Source organism: Balaenoptera physalus (assembly GCF_965194825.1).
Source record: "Balaenoptera physalus genome assembly, chromosome: 5".
Classification (NCBI taxonomy): Eukaryota; Metazoa; Chordata; class Mammalia; order Artiodactyla; family Balaenopteridae; genus Balaenoptera; species Balaenoptera physalus.
Window position 1 is genome coordinate 149,186,722 of NC_138884.1, and position 24,662 is coordinate 149,211,383.

At 43.2% G+C, this 24,662-nt stretch overlaps 1 protein-coding gene across 3 annotated transcripts in view; it reads right to left on the reverse strand.

Annotated features, from left to right (window-relative positions):
• Positions 1 to 24,662, reverse strand: part of FAM193A (family with sequence similarity 193 member A) — a 173,342-nt gene that overhangs the window by 98,397 nt on the left and 50,283 nt on the right. For 2 of the 3 annotated variants that reach the window (XM_082464331.1, XM_082464330.1), the window contains exon 2: positions 2,032 to 2,277. The exons of the other annotated variant lie outside the window; for it this stretch is intronic. In XM_082464331.1, the coding sequence (XP_082320457.1) occupies positions 2,032 to 2,277 (246 nt within the window). The remainder of the gene's footprint in view (positions 1 to 2,031; positions 2,278 to 24,662) is intronic. 3 annotated transcript variants of the gene reach the window in all.

The window sequence follows — 24,662 nt, forward strand, 5'->3', positions numbered from 1 at the left end:
GTATCTCTACAATTTATTCAGCCATGAAAAGGAACAAACTACTGATGCACAACTCTCAAAGCACGACACCAAGTTAAAGAAGTCTATGTGACACTCCAGAAAAAGCAAATCCGAGGGGACAAAAATCACGTCCGTGGTTATTACGAGGGGTTGGGAGGAGGGGAAGGGTTGCCTACTAAGGTGAACAAGGGAACACTTGGGGGTTCTGTATCTTAACCGTGGTAGTGGTGTTTACACAACTGTATAAATCTGTCAAAATTCAGTGAACTATATACACTTTAAAATGAGTGAATTTTACTAGATGTAAATTACATCTCATTATTTTTAAAAGTTCAGCAATTTTAACCAGCTTGAGCAAAGAGGCCAACTGTACAAAAGCAACAGAAGGTTTAAGTCTATACACATAGGTCAACATTATACCTCTGTGGTCCCTGGGGTCACTTTTTTGATGAGGAGAGAAAGCCTCGTGTGTCGATCCATTACCCAGGACAAACTGGGAGTCAGGAAATGAGACTCTCCTCGTGGCAAGACTAGTTATGGGAAATGACAGGCATTTTCACTTGCCTCCAAAACCAGGATGAGCGACAGCAACCCTTCTCCCAAAAGCACAGTCAGGCCAGAACACAAGAGCAGGACTGGAGACAGGAAGAAAAGACAGTAAAATTTAGGAGGCCGAGAAAATGCGTGAGCCGGGGGAAGACTTCAGGGTGCTGACTGGAAGTGAGCAGGGAACACAGGCTGAACAGCCTCCCATTACAAAATGGAAAAAATGACCAAATACTTCAAGTGGACACAGAAAGAAAACAAAAGTAAAATTAAATGATAAAAGCACAAAGATCTGAGGGTGAAAAAACTGAAGATCGACTATGCCATCTTTTTAATCCCTAATTCCAGATTTATCCATTTCTTTGTTCATTCGTTTATTTATTCATCAATTCAAATATTCTGGGTACCTAAAATAGGCCAGGCTAGCACTGTTCTTGGTAAGAAAATACACAAAAAGAGCTGCCCTCTTGGAGTGTATAGTCCAATGAAGGAAAAAGACAAACAAAATGAATAAGTAAAATACACAGTATGTTAGAAAGAAGTGCTATAGGAGGAGAACGGAGCAGGAAAAGGGGTGTGTGGGAAGAGGCTGAGTGAGACGTAAATTTCGCTTTTGATAAACAACAGGTTTTGAGTTTTAGCTACTGAAGCACTGCTACAGACACTGGCATGTGAGCTGGGGTGCTGCCTTCAAGGAGACCCCGAAACAGAAGCGCTGGCTCTGGGGCGGGCGGTGCGGAGGCTCAGGCGAAGGAGCGGCAGACTGCGGGGGCCCAACGCGGAGAGCAGTCCCGGGCCGGGAAACGCAATGTGCGGCTGGGCGCTGCCGGCCTCGGCCACGTGCAGAGTGGCATTAGCACAAAGACGACAGCTCAGAAAACAATCATCAAACAGAAATCAAAGAAAGGAACAGAAGAGCCCTAGAATGTGGGGCCGCAAATGGCTGCAAAAGCCAACTCCTTCCAGAACCCGAAGAGCAGGTTTGAAAGCCCTTTCGGAACCAGGGCCCATGAAGACACCGTCTAGGCTAAAGATCCCGATGTTCTCAAGAAGGCCTCATTTAGCTGAGGCATGAAATCAAGGGGAAAAAGGGGGGGGGGCAGGGTGGGTGGGGGGGAGTCCGACTTGAGAACTGCATCTGGGAAAGAATTTCAGGTGAGTTACCAGCACATGGAATTGTCTAGAACTAATAAGCACACGAACGCCTCTAGCTTTTCACCAAACTACACTGCCAAAGACATCCTGAGACCAGACTTAAAAAGCCAAAACCCACCCTTCGGGCCCCCCAAGCTTGCTGACGGAGCTGTCTGACCGAGGAGGGCAGGGCCCTTCCTACTGACTACAGGTGTCACCAGGAAAGGTGGCGGGGACCCCAGCCGTTGGAGCCAGGGACGAGGAGATGGCGCAGGAGGGAGCTCCTTCCAGAAAGCAGACCCAGATGAGTCATCTCACTGCCCAGTTAGCTCCTCTGAGCCGGGCACTCACCGCCGGCTGGTCGAGGCTGCTGTGCCGCTCCTCCTTCTCCACGGTGCGCCGGCAGTCCGGGCACACCCACAGAGGCAGGTGCAGCACGCTGTTGCCCTTGGGCGCCATGGACAGGGCCAGCTTGCTTGCAGTCTTTACTCCACTCTCTAAGAACGAAGAGTCTTTCCGCTCGCTTCTGCACAGAAGACAGTAATCCCCAGCGGGGTAGGGTGGTGTTCTATGATTCATGCCAAAATTAAAAGGAGTCTGGAACAGAAAAAAAATTTGTGTTTTCAAAACATGAGCCCAAGAAGGGTCATCTGCACCGCAGAGAAATCATCCTGAAAATCCTGAAGATAGGTTTGAGAGAGGGACACCTGGGCAACAGGTGAGCAGGGAAGCCAGAGTACACATGGGATGGAGCTGTCAGGACCCCCAGGCCTCTCTCCCATCTGGAGTGCCCCTACCGTGAACCCATCAGGTGGGAAGGTGCACCAGGACCCATGCCAAGCCTATTCTGGCTGGAACGTTGCCCAGATGCTCCCCCAGCCCTGCCCAGCCAGCAGCCCAGCTCTTCCCTAAGCCCATGGCTCTCTCCCTGTCTTCCTGTACCCAGGCTCGCACAGACCATTGGCTGTGCTTGTTACCTGGACTACGTATAAGCATGTACGCGACTGGTGCCACAGCTGACAAAGTGCTCTCAAATGGGCCCCAGGCTCCATTATCAAAGCCTGGAATGACCAGGTATCAGGTGCTTAAACAAGGGGGCTGAATGGATAAATGAACAAATGAGTGATTAAAAGAATGAATAACGGGACTTCCCTGGTGGCGCAGTGCTTAGGAATCTGCCTGCCAATGCAGGGGACACGGGTTCGATCCCTGGTCCAGGAAGATCCCACATGCCACGGAGCAACTGAGCCTGTGCATGCCACAACTACTGAGCCTGAGCTCTACAGCCCGCAAGCCACAACTACTGAAGCCTGCATGCCCTGGAGCCCACGTGCCGCAACTACTGAGCCCGTGTGCTGCAACTACTGAGGCCTGCGCGCCTGGAGCCCGTGCTCCGCAACAAGAGAAGCCACTGCAATGAGAAGCCCACGCACCGCGATGAGGAGTGGCCCCCGCTTACTGCAACTAGAGAGAGCCCGCGCACAGCAACGAAGACCCAACACAGCCAAAAATAAATAAAAATAAAATTAAAAAAAGAATGAGTGACAGCACCACTAAGACGCAAAAGACTTGCACGTATATTCTTACCTGCTTTCATAAACCAGTGATCAAAACTGCTTACACCTGTCACATCCACAGGGTTCCCCGGATTTAACCAAACCCAGCTCAGCAGCCATCTGAACGTCTGGGGTGCAAGGGGAGAGAACTGAGTACTATCTCCCATGGAAGTAGCTGTCTTTCTCTGTCCCAGCAAATCCAAGAAACCTGTCACCGACAGAACAGCCACAGCCTTCAAACCTCTCTAGGCCGCCTTGTTTCCCCAGAGCAGGAGATGATGGGCCCCAAGGTTAGAAAGGTCCCCGAGCAGAAATCATAATGTTAAGAGCCAGAACTGTCTTGCAAGCACCCAGTTCATTATCCACTCATCCGTCTGTCTGTCCATCCGTCCATCCACCAGTGTCTACTGGAAGCCCACCGTGTGCCAAGGCACTGGCCCAGGCACTGGAGACACAGTGGTGAATAAAACAAAAATCCCTGCCGTTAGGGAGATAATTCTTGTCAAACACAAAGACAAAGGAAAAAATACAGAACATTAGATAGTGGTAACTGAGAAGGAGAGAAAGAGCAAGAAAAAGTGTCTGGGGCCGGGGACGATACCCTTCATTCACTGTGGCCATCAAGGGCCTCCTCGAGGAGACATCTGAAGTGCGGGGCTGGTGGAAGCCGCACAGACACCTGAAAGCAAGTGCAGAGGCCCCAGGGCAGAGATGGAGGGAAAAGGGAGCAGGGAGCCAGGCATGGCCTGGCCTCACTCGTGTCCTAACGGGGAGACAGGATGTGCGTGGAGAAGAGATGCGATGGCAGAAAGGAAGGGGCCCAGGAGACCGGGGTGAAGCCGCTGTGAAGGCAGAGCCCACAGGACAGCCGAGGAGCCCGACGTCGGGGGAGAAGGAGAGGCCAGACAGCCCGCAGATTGTGGACTGCGCGTGTGGAACAGCTCCGAGGTGAGGAGGACCCCAGCCATAGGTATCTGAAACCGACTGCATGCCAGGCATCCTTACAGGTCAGATGACTGGGTCCTGCTGGTCCCAGAGGGACACCAGACAAGCACAGACAGAACCAGCTGACGTCCCATGGCAGTAAGTGCTCCTCCACCAGGATGAAGAAATGAAGTCTCCAAGGGTGCAGAGTGGGACCAGCAGGAGAGCATGGCTTCAATGAGAGCAAAGCTAAGCTGAGACCCAAGTGCTAAGGAAAAACAAACGGAAAACAGCCGTGTGAAGATCCTGGAGAGGAGCGCTGGTGCAGGACAACAGCTGCGAACGCGGGCCTCTCCGGGGCAGGATGAAGGCCGGAGGCTGAAGCTCGGGCCCTGTGGGGGGCTGAAGATTGCTCAGAAGGGGATGGCGTGACCCAATTTTCATCTTACGGGAAAACCTGTTGTGTGAACAATGGACTCTGAGGAGGTGACCACACGTGAGGCAGTTCCAGGTGCAGGCGGCCCTGGCGGAGCAGAGCGGTCAGACTCGGGGGCTCCCCCGCCCGGGCAGTGGGCCCACCAGCAACGGGGGACAGGCGCAGCGTGGAAGGAGCAAGGGTTGGCTTTGGCTGCTGTGCGGTCAAGGTGTGCGTCAGCCACCCGGACAACGTGGAGCACGACACCCGCTGGAGTAGCCACCGGAGGGGTGCGGCTGGATATGCACTTTGGGGTCTGCAGAGCCAGGGCCAGACGGGATGACCCACAGAGGGCGTGCAGCCCGTGTCCTGAACGGGGGTCAGACTTCTCGATGCTCGACCACCGTGCTCAAGAAGGAAGCGAGTCCTCTCAGGGAGGTGAAGCTCTGCTCTGCAAACCTCTTTCAGACAAAGCCAGCGACACGCTCACACAACAGCAAAGCCTGACTAAACCTCGAGCTGACCACATACTAGTGCTTGCCACATGGTCACTCTCCCGTGATTAAACGTGAGGGACAAATATAAGTCCCACTGGTTCTCGTAAAAACATTTTACAGCTGCACGAAGTATACCTGAGGAACAATAAGCTGAAAAGATCTAAAGTATGGGACGTGAACACACGCGTGAAACCAGGCGACAACCAAGATAACAGACATCGTCCTAACCCCCAGGGTTCCAGGAGGCCCTCTGCTCCCTCTTTCTCCCCGCTGCCTCTTCCCCCCACCCTTCAGAGGCCACCACTGGACTGAGTTCTGTCTCTGCAGATTACTGGGCAACTTCTAAGAATTGTTTATAAATGATGTCACACAACGCATTCTCTTCTGTCTGGCTTCTTTCACTGCGTATCATTACCGGGAGATGATTCCACTCACAAGTCTGTTCTTTTTTAGTCCTGAGTGGTAGTCCATTGTGTGGGCGAGCCACAACTTGCGCATCCATTCTTTTTTTTCCCCCTTAATTTTTATTTATTTATTTATTTTGCTTACCCATTCTACTGTTTGGAAGCATTCAGGTTATTTCCAGTTTTCAGCTGTTACAAATAATAGTGGCTATGAACATTCATGTATAAATCTTGCTGTGAACACGTTTCTGTTTCTCTTGCATAAATACCAAGGAATAGAATGACTGGGTTGTCTAACTTTTAAGAAAATGCCAGGACTTTCCTGGTGGTGCAGTGGTTAGGACTCCGTGCTTTCACTGCCAAGGGCCTGGGTTCAATCCCTGGTCGGGGAACTGAGATCCCACATGCCACGTGGCACAGCCAAAAGAAAAAATAAGAAGAAGAAATTGCCAAACTTCTCCCAAAAAGCAGTGTTAAAGAGTTCCGGTTAACCTACATCCTCATCAGTAAGTTTTTTAATTGTGGCCACTGTAATGAGTGTATAGTATTGTCTCAATGTGGTTTCCCTAATATGTTAAATATCTTTTCACAGGCTTATGCAGTATCTATTCAAACTTTTGGCCTGGCTCAAGGTTTATCAATTTTATTATTCTTAAAATAATCAGCTTTTGGTTTCATGGATTTTTCCATATTAAAAATTTTTCTTTCGTTGACTTTTGCTTTTATGTTATTATTTCATTTCTTTGAGTTACTTTGGGTATAAGTGGCTCCTTCATCTTCTATTTTCTTAAGGTGGAAGCATAGGTCATCAAGCCCTTTCTCTTGCATAAAAAGGTGGTTAATGCTGTAAATTTCCCTAGTAAGCACTGCTTTGGCAGCATTTTACAAGTTCTGATGTGTTGTGCTCTTATTCTCATTCAGTTCAAAATACTTTCTAATCTCCCTCTTGATTTCTTCTTTGACTCATGGGTTGTTTAAAGTGTGGTTTAGTTTCCAAATATTTGTAGTTTTCTAAATATCTTTGTTACTGATTTTTTAAAATATAATTCCACTGCAGAGTAGATATTTTGTACTATTTTAATTATACCAAATTTATCAATACTTTTTTATGGCCCAGAATATGGTCTATTTTAGTAAATGTTCAATGTTTACTTAAAAGAATGTGTATGTATGCTGCTGTTGTTGGGTACAGTGTACTATAAATGTCTGTTTGGTCACGTTGGCCAATGGTGTCATTCAAATCTTCTATAACTTCACTGATTTTCTATTTACCTTTTCTATCAATTATTGAGAGAGATATTAAAATCTCCAAACACAATTATGATTTGTCTATTTTTCCTTGAAGTTTTATCAATTTTTCCTCCATATATCGTGCAGCTTCGTTATTAGGTGCAAAAATGTTCAGCACTGTTATGTCCTCTTGATGAACTGACCCCTATATCAGTATGACATGACTGTTTTTACCCCGGTAACATTCTTTATTCTTTGCTCCTGTATTGATTTGTCTGACACTAGTACAGCCACTCCAGCTTTCTTTTCACACAAGCAATGCATATCTTTATAACCTTTTTTTTTTTGGCTGCACCACAGGGCATGCGGGATCTTAGTTCCCAGACCAGGGATCAAACCCGTGCCCCCTGCAATGGAGGCTCGGAGTCTTAACCACTGGACCGCCAGGGAAGTCTATCTATAACTTAACTTTTAGCTTACCTGAGTCTTTATATTTAAAGCAAGTTACCTGCAGAAAGCATACAGTTGTGTCTTTTTGTTCCAATCTCACAATCTTTTAAAACTGGGATATTTAGACCATTTACATTAAATACAATTACTGATATGATTGGGTTTTTTAAATCTACCATCTTATTCTCCATTTTCCTATTGATTCTTTTTTTGTTTCCTTTTTCTTCTTTTTTAGCCTTAAAAATTTGAATAATTTTTTGTGATCCTATTTTATCTCTTTTGTTGGCTTGTGAGCTATACCTCTTTTCTTTTTGAATTGGCTGCTTTAGTGTGTACAGTATACATTTTACCTTGTCACAATCAGCGATCAAATTAAACTTTATCACAAAACGTATAACCACCTTATGTTTCCCATCTCCTGGTCTTCTTTATGCTATTGTTGTCATACCTTTTACCTCTACCTAAAAGCCCCATAACTCATTGTTATTTTTGCTCCAGACAGAAGATTATATTTTAAAGTAATTAAAAAAAATTTACCCGTATATTTACAATTTCTAGTGCTCTTCATTTGTTTGTAAAGATTCAGATTTCCATCTGGTGTCATTTTTCTCCTGCCTGAGGACTTCCTTTAACATTTCCTGTGATGAAGATCCCCTGGGTCATGAATTCTTTCAGCTATTTATGTATGAAAAGTCTTGATCTCATTTTCTCTTTCATTTTCATTTTTGAAACATTTTTGCTGGTTTAGAATTCTAGGTTATGTTCTTCTTCCTTTTACTATGTTAAAGCTGTCCTCCTTCTATCCTCTGGCTTGTACTATTTCCCATGAGAAGTCTGCTATTAGTCTTATCGTTGAAGTTTTCTTTTAATCACTATTTTCAGCATTATAAAATTATGATGTGACTGGGTGCAGTTTTCTTCATGTTTCTTGTACTTGAGTCTTTATGAACTTCTTGGATTTGTGGCTTAGAGTTTTCATCAAACTTGAACATTTTTCAGCATTATTCCTTTAAATATATAAATTTTTATTCCTCATCCCCACTCTTTCTTTCTTTCAACATACATATAGTATGCTGTTTGAAGTTGTTTCACAACTCACTGATGCTCTGTTCTTTTTAATTTTTAAAAAATTTCAATCTTCACCTCCCTCATGGTTCTTTTTGGGTAGTTTCTATTGCTAGCTCTTCAAATTCACTAATCTTTTCTTCTACAGTGTCTAATCTGTTGCTAATCTTCACATAATGTATTTTTTATCACAGACTGTAGTTTGCAACTCAAGATGTTCATCTGGGTTTTCTTATACTCTATGTTTCTTCTTAACACACTCAATGCTTTCCTCTATCTTCTTGAATGTGGAGAACATTCAATTGCAATATAGCAATAACAACTGTCCTTATCTAGTAATTCTATCATATGTGTCATTTCTGAGTCTGTTTCTATTAATTGATTTTGCTCCTCATTGTGGACTGTATTTGCTTGCTTCTTTCTTTGCCTGGTAATTTTTGACTAGATAACAGTTTTACCCTGTTAGGTGCTAGGTATTATTTTATTCCTTCAAATATTTCTGAGCTTTGTTGTGGGCCATGGTTAGGTTATTTGGGACGAGTCTGGTTCTTTGAAGGCTCACTTGTAAGCTCCGGGAGGCAGAAGCAGAGCACCTTTAATCTTCCCCACTACTGAGGCAATACCACTGGGAGCACACACTGACTGCTGGGAACGCTATTTGGGGCCCTATATGAGCTCCAAGCGTTGTTCTACTACTCACTCCCAGGGTTCTTTTCCTGTGCTCAGAGTTTCCACATATGCATGTGCTCATCAGTACCCACATGAAGATTTGAGGGGAACCCCGTGTGTCTCCAGAGCTCTATTTTTCTCTTTGCAGCTCTCTCTCTTCTCTGGTATTCTGCCCTGCAGATTCACTTTGGCCTCCCCAAATTCTCAACTCGGTCTCCTCAACTCTGTTTGGGCTACTCCTCCTTCCTCCTCGAACCATGGCCTGCAAACTCTTTCCAGGTAGTAAGTTTGGCCAGTTCTAGGGCTCACCTAGCTTACCTTCACTCAGGGATCACAGTCCTGCACTGTCTATTGTCCAGTGTTGGAAAACTGGGATGTTTATGTCCTTCATTTAGTTAAGGTAGGAGGATAAATCCAATCCAATTACACTGATCAAAATATCAATTTTAAAAAATGTACCAGAATGAACATAACCAAACAAGCGCTTTCCCCAAATCCTACACACACAGAAAAAATATATTTATACAAATATATAAAATGTATATATATTAAAGTAAGGGACTAAGGTAACCAAGAAATTTTTCCCTAAGAGCATGTACATATTCCTAAAATGGTCATACTGCTGAAAAAACTTGAAAATACACTACAACTGAGTCCCTACACCTACGATGTAAAATATTTTACCCTTTCTGAGTAAACTGATTTTCTACTCTCAGGTAAAAGCTATCATTTGTGGCCAGCATTTGTGTGTACCAAATCACAAGTATTCACTTTCTTACTAAGCTTACACTCTAGCTCTGAAAGTAATTTCCAAAAGAAATTCCAAATTCAACATGAAAAACTCAGACTTACTCTTCAAAGACCTTACAGGTAAACTTCTTATAGACAAAAAGAAAACATGTCATTTTAGGGCATTAAAGACACTAAAAAGCCAGAGCTTCACAGGTGATAATGGCACATCTCAGATCACACAGCCAGTGAGGGCTAAAGCCAGGACTCTCCTGTACACAACACACAAATGTGTCTGTTTCCATTGCATTATCATCTCCTGCCTAGAACACGACACGATTATCTCCTCCTGACTGGTCCCCAGCCTGCAGGTCTGTCTGCCTTCCACACATCCTTTGCCCCTTGCAGAGTGACCTTACACATTGCACATGTGACCAGAACATTCCTCTGCTTTGAACCCTCCAGCAGCTCCTACCGCCGAAAAGGATCAAGTATGATCACTGAGTCTCTGCCTCATTACCCAGATGAAATTCCTTCCAATTCTACTGGGTGGGCCAAAAGGTTCCTTCAGTTTTTCCATAAGATGGCTCTAGTAGCACTTAGTTGTCCTTAACTTCATTCGAAACGTTGTTAGACTCTATGTGACAACTGTCATATCAGCATGCATTTTAAAAAAAGACTTATCAAAACTGGTGAATTTTTGTGTAGCTATTTTAATACTGAAGATGAAAGAAAAAGGCAACATTTTTGGCATATTATGCTTTATTATTTCAAGAAAGGTATAAATGCCAACTGAAACGCAAAAAAACATTTGTGCGGTGTATGGAGAAGGTGCTGTGACTGATCAAACGTGTCAAAAGTGGTTTGTGAAGTTTCGTGCTGGAGATTTCTCGCTGGACGATGCTCCACCGTCAGGTAGACCAGTTGGAGTTGATAGCGATCAAATCGAGACATTAATTGAGAACAATCGACATTATACCATGTGGGTGATAGCCGACATACTCAAAATATCCAAATCAAGCACTGAAAATCATCTGCACCAGCTTGGTTACGTTCATCACTTTGATGTTTGGGTTCCACATAAGTTAAGCAAAAAAACCCTTCTTGACAGTATTTCCACATGCGATTCTCTACTTAAACATAATGAAAATGTTCCATTTTTAAAACAAATTGTGACAGGCGATGAAAAGTGGATACTGTACAATAATGTGGAACGGAAGAGATCGTGGGGCAAGCGAAATGAATCACCACCAACCACACCAAAGGCCGGTCTTCATCCAAAGACGGTGATGTTGTGTATATGGTGGGATTGCAAGGGAGTCCTCTATTATGAGCTCCTTCCGGAAAACCAAACGATTAATTCCAAGGAGTACTGCTCCCACTTAGACCAACTGAGAACAGCACTCGATGAAAAGCATCCAGAATTCGTCAACAGAAAACGCATAATCTTTCATCAGGGTAACGCAAGACCGTATGTTCCTTTGATGACCAGGCAAAAACTGTTACAGCTTGGCTGGGAAGTTCTGATTCATCCGCCTTATTCACCAGACACTGCACCTTCAGATTTCCATTTATTTTGGTCTCTACAAAATTCTCTTAATGGAAAAAATTTCAATTCCCTGGAAGACTGTAAAAGGTACCTGGAACAGTTCTTTGCTCAAAATGATAAAAAGTTTTGGGAAGATGGAATTATGAAGTTGCCTGAAAAATGGCAGAAGGTAGTGGAACAAAAGGGTGAATACGTTGTTCAAAAAAGTTCTTGGTGAAAATGAAAAATGTGTCTCTTGTTTTTACTTAAAAACCAAAGGCACTTTTTGGCCAACCCAATACACCCCTGCCCCATTCAACTATGGGGCTTTAGTACATGCCATTTCCCACCCCAAAACACCAATCCCCCCTCCTTTAACCAGGCAACTGTTAGGCAACCTTTCGAACCCCACTGTGGTATCCTTCTTTTTCTATGAATCCCAGTCTCCTCCAACATGCTCCCTCCTCAGCCAGTACAAGCCACCACATAGCTAATCACTCCAACTCCTGTAAACCTCTATACTTACACAGGTTTTCTCATACTTTCACATGTCCATCTTCTCATTAGACACTAAGTCCCATAAAGCACCCAGAATACAGAAGGCATCTAATAAATACTCACTGAAGGAAATGAAACTACTCCAAGTCAGTAATTCACATTTTGTCTTCCCTATTTCAACTACAATTTTTCTTTCCTTATTTCACACACAATCTTTTATTAGCTGCCTGTGCTGAAGTCCAGGGATGACTCTATGCGTGGTCAATCCTTTCTGTTGCTTTCCTGAACTCAGCTTTCCCGAAGCACATGCAAATGCCTTGAGCAAGTGGCACTGCTTGGGAAATAATTACTAACATTAATACTTAAGTTCCCTTCTAACTGGTTACAAAAAAACTGTTAACAGAATCATACCATGAGTTAGGTGCAAAATTACCTTAAGTATTTAATGCTTTGTAATTTATAATTTATGCAATCTTACAGAGTAAATATTTAGCAATTTATAGATTTCAAAGTTGTTCCCTTTAAATTCAATAAAATTCAATAAACATTAATTATTGATTCCATATTATTACATTATTATAGCATCCTTCTTATAGTTAATGTGAAAATGAGTTTTCTTTAGGATTTTTCATTTCAGTTTTTATGTTAAAAAAAAAAATACAGAAAGCCTAGAGAAAACTGCAACCATTTTTTCTTACTGCTGCAAGTTAACTTCCTGAACTGGCCCAGCTATTAACCACCAGGGGGTCTACAGAAGTAAACAGGGTGGTTCTGTAACCATGCTTATAGAAAATGATTTTATGCAAATAACTGTTATTAACATGGCTTTCCTTTACAAATGTAGTTATGTTTAAGTCTAGTAAACAATGTAATTACTGTTATTTTTTTTTTTTTTTAAAGAATGGATCATTTTTATTTTATTTTTTGGCTGCGGGGCATGTGGGATCTTAGTTCCCTGACCTGCATCCCCTACATTGGAAGCACAGAGTTTTAACCACTGGACCACCAGGGAAGTCCCTACTGTTATGTTTTTTTTTTTTTTTTTTTTTTTAAATATTTATTTATTTATTTATCTTTGGCTGCATTGGGTCTTCATTGCTGTGCGTGGGCTTTCTCTAGTTGCAGCGAGCAGTGGCTTCTCTTGTTGTGGAGCACAGGCTCAGTAGTTGTGGCTCGCGGGCTCTAGAACGCAGGCTCAGTAGTTGTGGCACATGGATTAGTTGCTCCGTGGCATGTGGGATCTTCCCGGACCAGGGCTTGAACCCATGTTCCCTGCATTGGCAGGCGGATTCTTAACCACTGCGCCACCAGGGAAGCCCTATGTTTTGATGCTACTTATCTGGAAGAAAATAAATGTCTAAGCAAGCCTCAGGATGCCAGGACAAGTTTAGTATCACTCACTGCTCCTTCATCTGACGGCTCAGCAATTCACCCATTCAAATATTTACAAGATACTTCAGGTCTCTGCATTCAAGTTCCACACGGCAAAAGAGAAACGTAACTTGAATTTATTAATAGCACAAATCAGACAGTTAAAAGACTTACAGCTCTGGAAATATGTATTTCTTACATTTCTCTTCACCAATCTTTAAAATACAACTAATCTACTACAGTCAAATGAAAAATTGATTATCAGAGTACTACTAACTTCTCAGACTGCAGTCTGCATCCCCTTATAAATCTGAAGGTACCTGAAAATCACAGCAGCCAGTCATTTTGTATAGGATGTTAACAGTCTTTACAACAATACATCAGAAGGGAGGGGAAAAAAAACACATTAATAGAACAGAGACTGGGGAAGGCTTTTGGTCAGTCCCTAAATGGGTGAGCCACGTTTGAAAACTGAGTGACCTGGAGTAATTCCAAAGGTAGCCACTCACGTGTGGTGAACCCCAAGTCATCAACATGGCCCTGCTGACATGAGCAGAGAGGCCAGGGCCGGTCCCCTTCATCCACCCCTCCCCACCACAATCACCACCACTCACTTGGCCACAGGGAGGCAGTTGGCTCAAGGACAACCAAACCAGAGGCTGGCCAGGGACTTTAAGTACTGATGCCCACAGATGGTGCCTGCTTTTTGCAGGACCCTCTACTCCCATAATACAGAATTGATAATGTTGAGTCAGCCTCCAGGGTTGTTACTAAAATTGTTATGGTCCAGGGACTTCCCTGGTGGCACAGTGGTTAAGATTCTGCACTCCCAACACAGGGGGCCCGGGTTCAATACCTAATCAGGGAACTAGATCCCACATGCCGCAACTAAAGATCCCACATGCTACAACGAAGATCCCAAGTGCCACAACTAAGACCCAGAGCAGCCAAATAAATAAATAAATTCAAAAAACTGTTATGGTCCCAAAAATTCACAAGGCTGGGAGATGAGTTAGAGCGAGGGGCACAGGAACTGCCATCAGAGGATTAAGAGTGTTAAGGGAATAGGGAGGGGTGCCTTTGGGCAGGAGCTGGAGAGAATGGGGAGCAAAGATGCAGATATCCAGCTCGGGGAAGGTGGAGCAGAGACCTACACATGAACCACGGGCAGGGCGCACACGTGGGCAGCAAGAGTAGGTGGACTGGGCTCTGGGCCCCCATACAGACTGGGTGTGTCTGCTTCAACAGGGGATCCTGGCCAGGTGAGTAGGCGCCTGCCAAAACATTTGGTCTCCTGCAGTTTCGGAACAAGGGGAAACTCTGAAAACATTTACTGAAGATTACAAGGACTCTTTGTGCTAGAGAGAGTGAAGGAAGATGGGTATACTCCATACAGCTGACGGTGGCATGAAGGTGCAACAACCTTTCTGGAAAACCCACTTGGCAGTATGTCTCCACAGGCTCCCAGCCGTCTGCCTGCACCGGTGCCCTCAGGCATGCCTACGCTACACGTGCCCCCTCACCTAGGTGAAGCCTGCTCAGGCCCCAGACCCTGCCAGCTGCCTGAGGACTCTGCCCCACTAATCGTCCCCTCTCCTTTTTAAATCACCGATTTTTCCTTCTTTCCTGCATCGTTTCCATTAGGATAAACAAAACGCCCTCCTCTGAACCTCACTTCCACCTCCAGCTACTAACTGCCTATCTTTTCCTTCCTTTTCAGGGAAACTCCTTCAGAGCTCTCCACCCCAGCTCTGTCTAAGAGTAATATAATGCAAGTCACAAACATAAGCCATGTAATAAGTTAAAAACAACAACACCGGTAAAAGCAACAAGATGATAACACTCCACACCTGTCAGAACGGCCAGAATCCACGACACTGACACCACCAGATGCTGGCTGGCGAGGATGCGGAGCAGCGGGAACTCGCATCGCTGCCGCTGGGAACGCAGAATGCTGCAGCCACGCTGGAAGACAGGTTGGTGGCTTCTCACAAAATTGCACATACTCTCACCATACAACCCTGCAATTGTGCTCCTCAGAATTTACCCAAATGAAATGAAAACCTGCATCCACACAAAAACCTACACACACGGGGGGCTTCCCTGGTGGCGCAGTGGTTGAGAGTGTGCCTGCCAATGCAGGGGACACGGGTTCAAGCCCTGGTCTGGGAGGATCCCACATGCCGCGGGGCAACTGGGCCCGTGAGCCACAGCTACCGAGCCTGCGCGTCTGGAGCCTGTGCTCCGCAACAAGAGAGGCCGCGATAGTGAGAGGCCCGCGCACCGCGATGAAGAGTGGCCCCCACTCGCCGCAACTAGACGAAGCCCTTGCACAGAAACGAAGACCCAACACAGCCAAAAATAAATAAATTAATTAATAAAAAAAAGAACAGTGGTGTGATAGTACCTTCTGTTCCCATGGAGACCAAATCACTAGTGCTCAGCTGTGTGATTATTAAAAAAACAAAACAAACAAACAAAAAAACACCTACACACAGATGTTTATAACAGTTTTACTCACAGTTACCAGAACCTGGAAGCAACCAAGGTGTCCTTCAGAAGGTGAATGGATACATAAACTGTAGTACCTCCAGATAACGGAATAGTACTCAGCGCTAAAGAGAAATGAGCTACCAAGCCATGAAAAGACATGGAGGAACCTTCAATGCATATCACTAAGTGAAAGAAGCCAATATGAAAAGGCTACAGACTGTATGATTCCAACTATATGACATTCTCGAAAAGTCAAAACTATGGAGACTGTGAAAAGATAAGTGGTCGGCAGGGACTGCAGGGGAGAGAGGGTGCACAGGCAGAACACAGAGGATTTTTAGGGCAGTGAAACAACTCTGTGTGATACTATAAAGACGGACACATGGAAAATCTGGACTCTGGGTGATGATGACGAGCCGGTGTAGGTTCACTGACTGTGACAAACCACGGTGGGGACACTGACACTGAGAGGCTGTGCACGTGTGAGGATTTATGGGAACTCTCTGTACTTCCTGCTCAATTTTTCTGTGAACCCGAAACTGCTCTAAAAAAAAAAAACTCTATTAAACACGCCCCCCAAAAAACACAGGTGAATTCTAGCAAGATTTTATTTAACTCAATATACGCACAACATTATCACATCGAAGGTAACCAACATAAAGTGAGATATTTTATTTTCTTTCTTCATGCTAGGTCTTCAGTATGTGGGGTATATTTGCACTTAAAGCCCACGTCAAGTGCTCGACGGCCCCACGTGGCCAGGTGCGCCCATGCTGAAAGGTGTGGGCCCACGCTCACTCTCCGTCTCCTTCCAGTAGAGCTCTTGCTCCCCACCAATCTTCCAGCATCACACTGGACTCCATCAATGTAAGACACACGAGCTCACCTCCTCCTATCTGATATTCTTTCTTCGACTGGCCTCCCAGCTGTCACACCCTCTTGGTTTTTCTGAGAACCCACTCCAACCCCGGAGGCTGTGCCCCTAAGCAGAGACGGCAGATGCGCTTCTCCGGACAGGATTCCTAACTGCAGGGTCAGTCCCAGCCCAGCTCCTCGCTCTCTCTTCAGAGTTTGCGCCTCGTGTCCCTTCCCTCCCTGGTAACTTTCAAGGGAGAAGAGAGAAGAGAAGCCTTTCCCGCAAGTCCTCGGGGGTCTACAAATGGTGCCGTGGATCGGGAGGTGCAGGAGGGGGGCCCACAGAACGCCCGCTCCAAGTCCCAGCTACATCTCAATGAGCATCAGACACAAAGCAAACTTTCCTCAAAAGGGGAGTTCTAGAATCTGAAAGGGCTAGCCAGCTGGTGACACGAGGAGTCCTTGAGCTCGACGCCCTCCTGCCAGGAGGCGGCCACCTCCTCCGTTCAGTCAGGATCAAGACACCACCTCCCGTGAGGAGGAGCGGCACTGCGGCACCAGAGGGGACGGGGGACAGGGGCCGGGGCAGGTCTCCAGAGGACAGCATCGCGCGGACAGCATCGCGCCCGCCCCCAGTAGGCCCTGATCTCAGCCCGTGAGTCCCCCACGTGGACCCCAAGCCCACAGAGAACGACGTCCCCCACTGCCGACAGGGCACGCAGGCCACCTGCACCTGTGGCTCCCAGGCTCAGGGAACAAACTCCACGGATTGACAAGCGGTGACAACCGGTAAGGGCCATCAAGTGAGGAATGGGAAACCAACCTTCCCACAGGCAAGAAGGGTCACCACACCCTTACCTGAGGCCTGAGGCACAGACATTTTTGCACGTAGAGTGAAAAGCTAGTATATCAGAATTTCTAGAAATGTACTGTATTTCATTTTCAGTATTTTCCCAACTATAATCTCATATTTTGATTGAAAAACACAGACTGTATTTCCTTTAACTATATGCTTAAGCATTTTTTCTGGCATTAAGTATTAGATACACGAGGTTATATATAAAATTGTACCTACGACATACAATGCTCACTATTATATATAAAACAATAAAAAGTTCAACAAAAATGTACTCCAAAGAACTTTTGCAATCTGCTTTTAACCCTAACGATCTCACCTCAGTTACGAGTAACAGCTTATTTCCAAAAGAGCAGAGTTACCATCTCACACCCGTGAGAATGCTCATCATCAAAAGACAAGAAATAGCCAGTGCTGGCGAGGCTGCGGAGAAAGGGGAGCCTTCCTGCACCGTTGGTGGGAATGTAAACTGGTGCCGCCACTATGGAAAACAGTATGGAAGGTCCTCAAAAAACTAAAAATAGAGCCACCATATGATCCAGCAGTCCCATTTCTGGGCATTCATCTGAGGAAAACGAAAATGCTGACTCAAAAAGATATACGCATCCCCATGTTCACTGCGTTATTATTTACAATAGCCAAGAAAGTTATGGAACAACCTAAGTGTCCACCAATAGATGAATAAAAAAGATGTGTATATACATATATATCTGTATCCACAAACACAATTAAATATAATTCAGCCATAAAAAAGAATGAAACCTTGCCATTATAGACAACATGGATGGGATGGACCCTGAGGGCATTATGCTAAATGAAGATTACATCAGACAGAGAAGGACCAATAGTGTATGATCTCATTCATATGTGGAATCTAAAACAAACAAACAAAATCGAGCTCATTCATACAGAGAACATATTGGTGGTTGCCAGAGGTGGGGGGGTTAGAGGATGGACAAAATTAGTGAAGGGAGTACAAACTTCCAGTTGTAAAATAAGCAAGTCATGGGGATGTAACGTACAGCACAGCAACTAGTTAATAATACTCGCATATTCAAAAGTTACTACAGTACATATGAAAAGTGCTCATCACAGGAAAAAAATTCTGTAACTATGTGTGATGATGGATGTTAACTAGACTTATTGTGGTGATCACTTTAACAACATACACAAATATCCAGTCATTACGTTGTACACATGAAACTAACACAATGTTGTGTCATTATACCTCAAAAAAATTTTCAAGAGCAAAGTCAAAAGAAATATTAGATAGCTTTAAGATAATCACCAAACTAACACAAGACTAGAGGTGCACACCCAACTTAGTAGCCACCGGCCACAGCTGGCTACGGAGCACTTGAAATGTGACAAGTTCAAACTGAGACGTGCCAAAGTATAAAATGCACGCCAGATTTCACAGACTTAGCATGAAGAAAGGAAGTAAATTCTCTAGTAATCATTTTTATACTGATTCCATGTTGAAATAATCTTGTGGCTACTTGGGCCACAAGTAATAGATACTAATAAAATTGATTATACCCGTTTCTTTTTACTTTTATAATATGGTTACTGAAAAATTTCCAATTACATATGTGGCTTACATTCCATTTCTATCGGGCAGTACTGGGCTGGAGTGTCACTACTCCTCTCTTTTCCCATCTTCTATGAGTGTTAATAAAGAATAAAATATCCAACACTGGGCACAGAAGGAAAGGAAGCCACAAGGAATAATTAATTTATAAACAGGAAGAAGAACAGCTAGAAAATCAGACGTTGACTACAGCCGACAATAGCTCTATACACCATGTCTGTTTTAAACTCCAAAGTCTTTTTAACACAGAACCGTAAAACTTCTGTAAAACACAAAGTTTTTTTCGTAAATACCAAACTTAGACAAAATATCTGCAACACAGAGGCAACGGGCCAATTTCCTAAATAGGTACAGCAGCTTCCAATCACCCCAACAGCCCCACACTGTTAGTGTAATTACCATCCTCATTTCACTGAGGAGGAAACTAAGGCATGGAATTTGTGAGACTTGTTCAAGCTCGTAAGTATCAGAGCAAGGATTCAAACCCAGGCAAGTTGGCTCCAGACCACTGGAGGGTGTGCTGGGGTCACTTCCTGGGCGAGGCAGCTTATTGGATGAAGGTCACCTTCCCAGAGAGAATGCAGCTGTGACCCCTAAGGCTCACCTTAGCTGGGACACGGACACCCCAACCAGGTAAAGGAGGCTGAGCCTAAGCGGGCACCGAAGTCAAACACACATACATTAGAGAAGATCAACAAAGCCAAAAGCTGCTTCTTTGAAAAGACCGATAAAATGGACAAGTACTGGTAAGAATCATTAAGGGAGAAAGTACAAAACACCAAAGTCAAAAATGAAAAAGAGGGGCTTCCCTAGTGGCGCAGTGGTTGAGAATCTGCCTGCCAATGCCGGGGACATGGGTTCGAGCCCTGGTCTGGGAAGATCCCACATGCCGCGGAGCAACTGGGCCCGTGAGCCACAATTACTGAGCCTGCGCGTCTGGAGCCTGTGCTCCACAATGGGAGAGGCCGCGGCAGTGAGAGGCCCGCGCACCACGATGAAAAGTGGCCCCCGCTCGCTGCAACTGGAGAAAGCCCTCACACAGAAACGAAGACCCAACACAGCCAAAAATAAATAAATAAATAAATTTATTTAAAAAAAAAAAAAAAAAGAAAAAGAAATCATTACAGACCAAACAACGATCACTTAAAATAATAATAAGGATATTACCAGCATCTTTAGGTAAAACTTTAGGTGAGAGTTTGATGAAGTGCTCAAAGAATTCCTAGAAAATATAACTTTCCAAAATAGATAAATAGAAACTAGAGCGGTACTATAATTACTAAATAAACTCAAACATATGTAACTCCAAGCCTAGATGGCTTACACCAAAAATTGAGTAAGAAAGAAATCTAATTTTAGACAAACTATTGCAGATGATAGAAAAGAGTACACACTAAAAATTAACCATAATCTGTATACCAGAATCTGACAAAGAGAAAGGAAAATCCCAGCTTACTCTCACTCATGAAAATAGATGAAAAATTCTAAAGGAATTTATGAGCAAATCAAATCTAGTAATATGCAGTAAAGGATATTACTATTACCAAATGGGTTTACCCAAGAATGCAAAGTTAGTTTAACATTGAGCTGATTTTCTAATTACTCTGTCATATTACAGAATAAAAGACAAGTATCATGTAATTAAAACAGATGCAAAAAAGGCTTTTGATAATATCGAACATCCGTTCATTAATAAAAAGCATTCGTAGGATATCAGGAATATAAGGTAACTTTCTTAAACTGATAAAGGCTGTCTTAAAAAAAAACCCTATTAACACTAAACACAGTTAAAGAGGAAACAATGAAAGTTTTCCCCTTGAGATCAGGCATAAGATGACGGTACCTATGATCGTCATTTCTATTCAGCATTATAACAGAGATCCCAGGCAGTATAGTAAGGTAAGAAAAAAAATAAAAGGACTAATGATTAGAAAGGGGGAAAAGAAGTGCCATTATTTGTAGATGATACTATTGTACACACAGAAAATCCAAAAGGATGTAAAGATAAATAAGGAGAATTAATAGTTTTCAAAGGTTGACTTTTTAAAAATTTCAGATACCACTTAATTATAACATCTAAAAGAGAAAACTCAAGCACTGCCCTCGCCCCCTTGGAAGCTTTGGCCATGGTAGTTGGTGTGAATGAGTGGTGCTGAAGGGGAAGGACAGTCCTGGGTAGGATGCACCTGTCTGAGGTGCACCAGGGCTGGGAATGTGGCTGGCAGTTGGAGACTGGTACACACAGCAGGACTGAGTAAATAAGTAAACATGTTGAAGACAATGTAGCCAGGTTTTCACTGTAAGAGAAGAGAGGTACAAATACAGAAAGGAGGGAGGCTAATAAACTCCAAATATTGGACTGGAATTGAAAAGATTCAGTGTGAACTCCTGGTTTCAACAGATTAAAAAACCTGATGCGGAGTGTGGGTGTACACACACACACACACACACCTACTTCCTAGCTCTTATACCTGTGACAATATTTAGCACCCAAATTTTTACTTGTAAGTACTACTGTCCGTTAAAAGGAACCGGGGCTCCTTGATTGGATGACTATTTCAGGACTGTGGAAGAGAAAACTCAAGATGAGAATGGAACATCTGGTACCATAAAGTAAGGAAATATTCAAAGAATGATGAAGACATGTCAAAATGATTCAGCAGCCAGCCTGAAGGGGCTCCCACTGACTAAATCTGATATACACTGCATAAAACAAGAAACCACACCAAAAAAAAAAAAAAAGAAAACCAAACAGGAAGCCATAAGTCCATACTTATACAGGGGATATACAAATAACAAGGAAGAAAGGAAAGTTCTAGCTCACTACAGAATGTCAATAAACGTAGAAGGAATGATGGAATTAGAAGATCACCATTTGGCTACCACTGAACTAATGGATTCAACCAAGAATTATCAATGGATGCTAAATTAGAGGGAGAAAGTTTGATGAGAAACAGGATATTTATGATAAAGTATTTCTCTACAAAAGACATATTAATTACTTATTATTAGTAAGTACAAAATACTACTAATTAACTTTACAGTGAAAAAGCTGGTCAGACACCACCTTAACCACGTGATAAGAGTTATTTACCACCACCTGCAACGGAACAAATCAATGTCACAAACTCCTAAGATGGTGTGCTGCAAAGAATACAGCATGACTTGTGTGGAATTCCCATCAAAATGCAAAATTTCAGTCCAATCATGAGGAAACATCAGATATACCCAAATTGAGGGTCATTTACAAAGTGTGTGGCCTGTTCTCATAAAAAATGTCAAGGTCATAAAGGACAAGAAAAGACAGAAAAACTCTTCCAGATTCAAAGGAGACTAAAAAATATGGCAACTAAACTAAATGCAACAAGTGATCTTGGAACTTATTCTGGACTATAAAGGAAAGGGGAGAAGCAAAGGTCTTTTGTTTGTTTTTGCTTTTAAGAACATATTTTGGACAAATGGCAAAATCTGAATAGAAACTTTGGGTGAGATGCTAATACTGTAATAAAGCTAATTTTCTGATTTTGATAGGTATACAATATACGGAAAAGAGTGTCCTTGTTTTTAGGAAATACATACTGAGGGGTAATAGGCATTATGTTTGCCATTTTCTTCAAGTAGTTCAGAAAAAAACTAAAAGATATATGTGGGGGAGGAAGGAGAGAAAGAAAAGAAGGGGGAGAGAGGAGAGAAAGAAACAGAGACAGAATGATAAAGCAAATGTGATAAAATGTCAAAAAACTGGGGAAATGGGGTCAAGGGTATATAAAAGTTTAAAAAGTATATAATAGTTTTAAAAGTTTTGTACTATTTTTATACTTTTCTATAAATCTGAAATTATTTCTAAGTTAAATCATTTAAAAAGTTATCAAACACCAAAGGATAAATCTAAAGCAAGAGAGAAACCATACATACAGAGAAGACTATAAACCTTTATTGAGAAAAGATGTCCCAAATAAATGGAGAAAAATACACAGATTAAAAAAACTCAAGGTGACAAAGTCAACATTCCTCAAAATGATCTACATATGCAACGCAATCTGAATCTAAATCCAAACAAATTTTCATGTGGTAATTGAGAAAGAATCTAAAATTTATATGGAAATACAAAGGGCCAAGAGTAAGCCAGCACTCTAGAAGTGTAAGGAGGACTACTGAGACTTACCAAGAAGCTGTAGTAACTGAGAGTGTGGTGCTGGCCCAAGGACAGACAGAGGAAGGAACAATACAGAACCAAGGCACATATGGACTCTAAAACTATAACAGAGACGGCATTCCACAACACTGGAAACAGTCTTTTTAAATCATGATGCTGGGACAACTAGATATCTAAATGGGGGAAAAAATTAAATCGAACCCCTATCTCACACAATACACAAAACTCAATTTCAGAATTATAGATCTAAATGTGAAAGATAATACTGGCATCTTCATGATCTCAGGTGAAGAAAAACATTTTTAAGCAAGATATCAAAAGCACTAAAACATAAAGGAAAAGATCAACAGATTCAACTCCTTAAAATTAAAACTTCTATTCAAAAGACAACATTAAGAAGGTGAAGGACTTCCCTGGTGGCGCAGTGGTTAAGAATCCGCCTGCCAACACAGGGGACACAGGTTCAATCCCTGGTCCAGGAAGATCCCACATGCCACAGAGCAACTAAGCCCCTGTGTCACAACTACTGAACCTGCACTCTAGAGCCCACGAGCCACAACTACTGAAGCCCGCGCACCTAGAGCCTGTGCTCCACAACAAGAGAAGCCACCACAACGAGAAGCCCACGCACCGCAACAAAGAGTAGCCCCCACTCGCCACCACTATAGAAAGCCTGTGCGCAGCAACGAAGACCCAACACAGCCAAAAATAAATTTAATGAATTTAAAAAATAAATTTAAAAAAAAGTGAAAAAGCAAGAAAAATATATACAACCCAATAGAAAAAAATAGGCAAAAGACCCAAACATCACAAAAAAGGAAACCCACATAGTCAATTAACATATGAAAAGGTAGGGCTTCCCTGGTGGCTCAGTGGTTAAGAATCCGCCTGCCAGTGCAGGGGACACGGGTTCAAGCCCTGGTCCGGGAAGATCCCACATGCCATGGAGCAACTAAGCCCGTGCGCCACAACTACTGAGCCTGCGCTCTAGAGCCCATGAGCCACAACTACTGAGCCTGAGAGCTACAACTACTGAAGCCTGCGCACCTAGAGACTGTGCTCCGCAACAAGAGAAGCCACCACGATGAGAAGCCCGCGCACCACAGCAAAGAGTAGCCCCCACTCGCCACAACTAGAGAAAGCCCTCGCTCAACAACAAAGACCCAACGCAGCCAAAAATAAATAAATAAATAAATTAATTAATTAAAAAAACCAAAAACCTTGTTTAAACATATGGAAATGTAAAATTTACAGTGAAACACCACCATAAACCAAGCACAGTGGATAAAATGAGAAACTGTGACAAAACCATATTTAGTCAAAAATATGAAACAACGGGAACTTACACACTGCTGGTGGAGTGGAAATATGTATAACCATGCTAGGAAATAAGCATTATATTAAGACTTTGAAAACACACATATATTATGACCCAGTAATCTCTCTTCTAAACATATATCCTTCCTGATATGAAGTCTTATATGAGCCAAAATACATGTACAGGATTATTCATGCGAGCTCCAAACTGGAAATAACCCAGATAAATTGTGGTCTATTCATACAGTGAAATACTATTCAGCAATTAAAATGGACAAACTGTAGATCTGTTCAAAACAAAGATCTGTTCAATACAAATCTTAAAAATACTGAGTAAAAGGAGCTATACACCAAAGACTACATGTAGTAAGCTTCCAT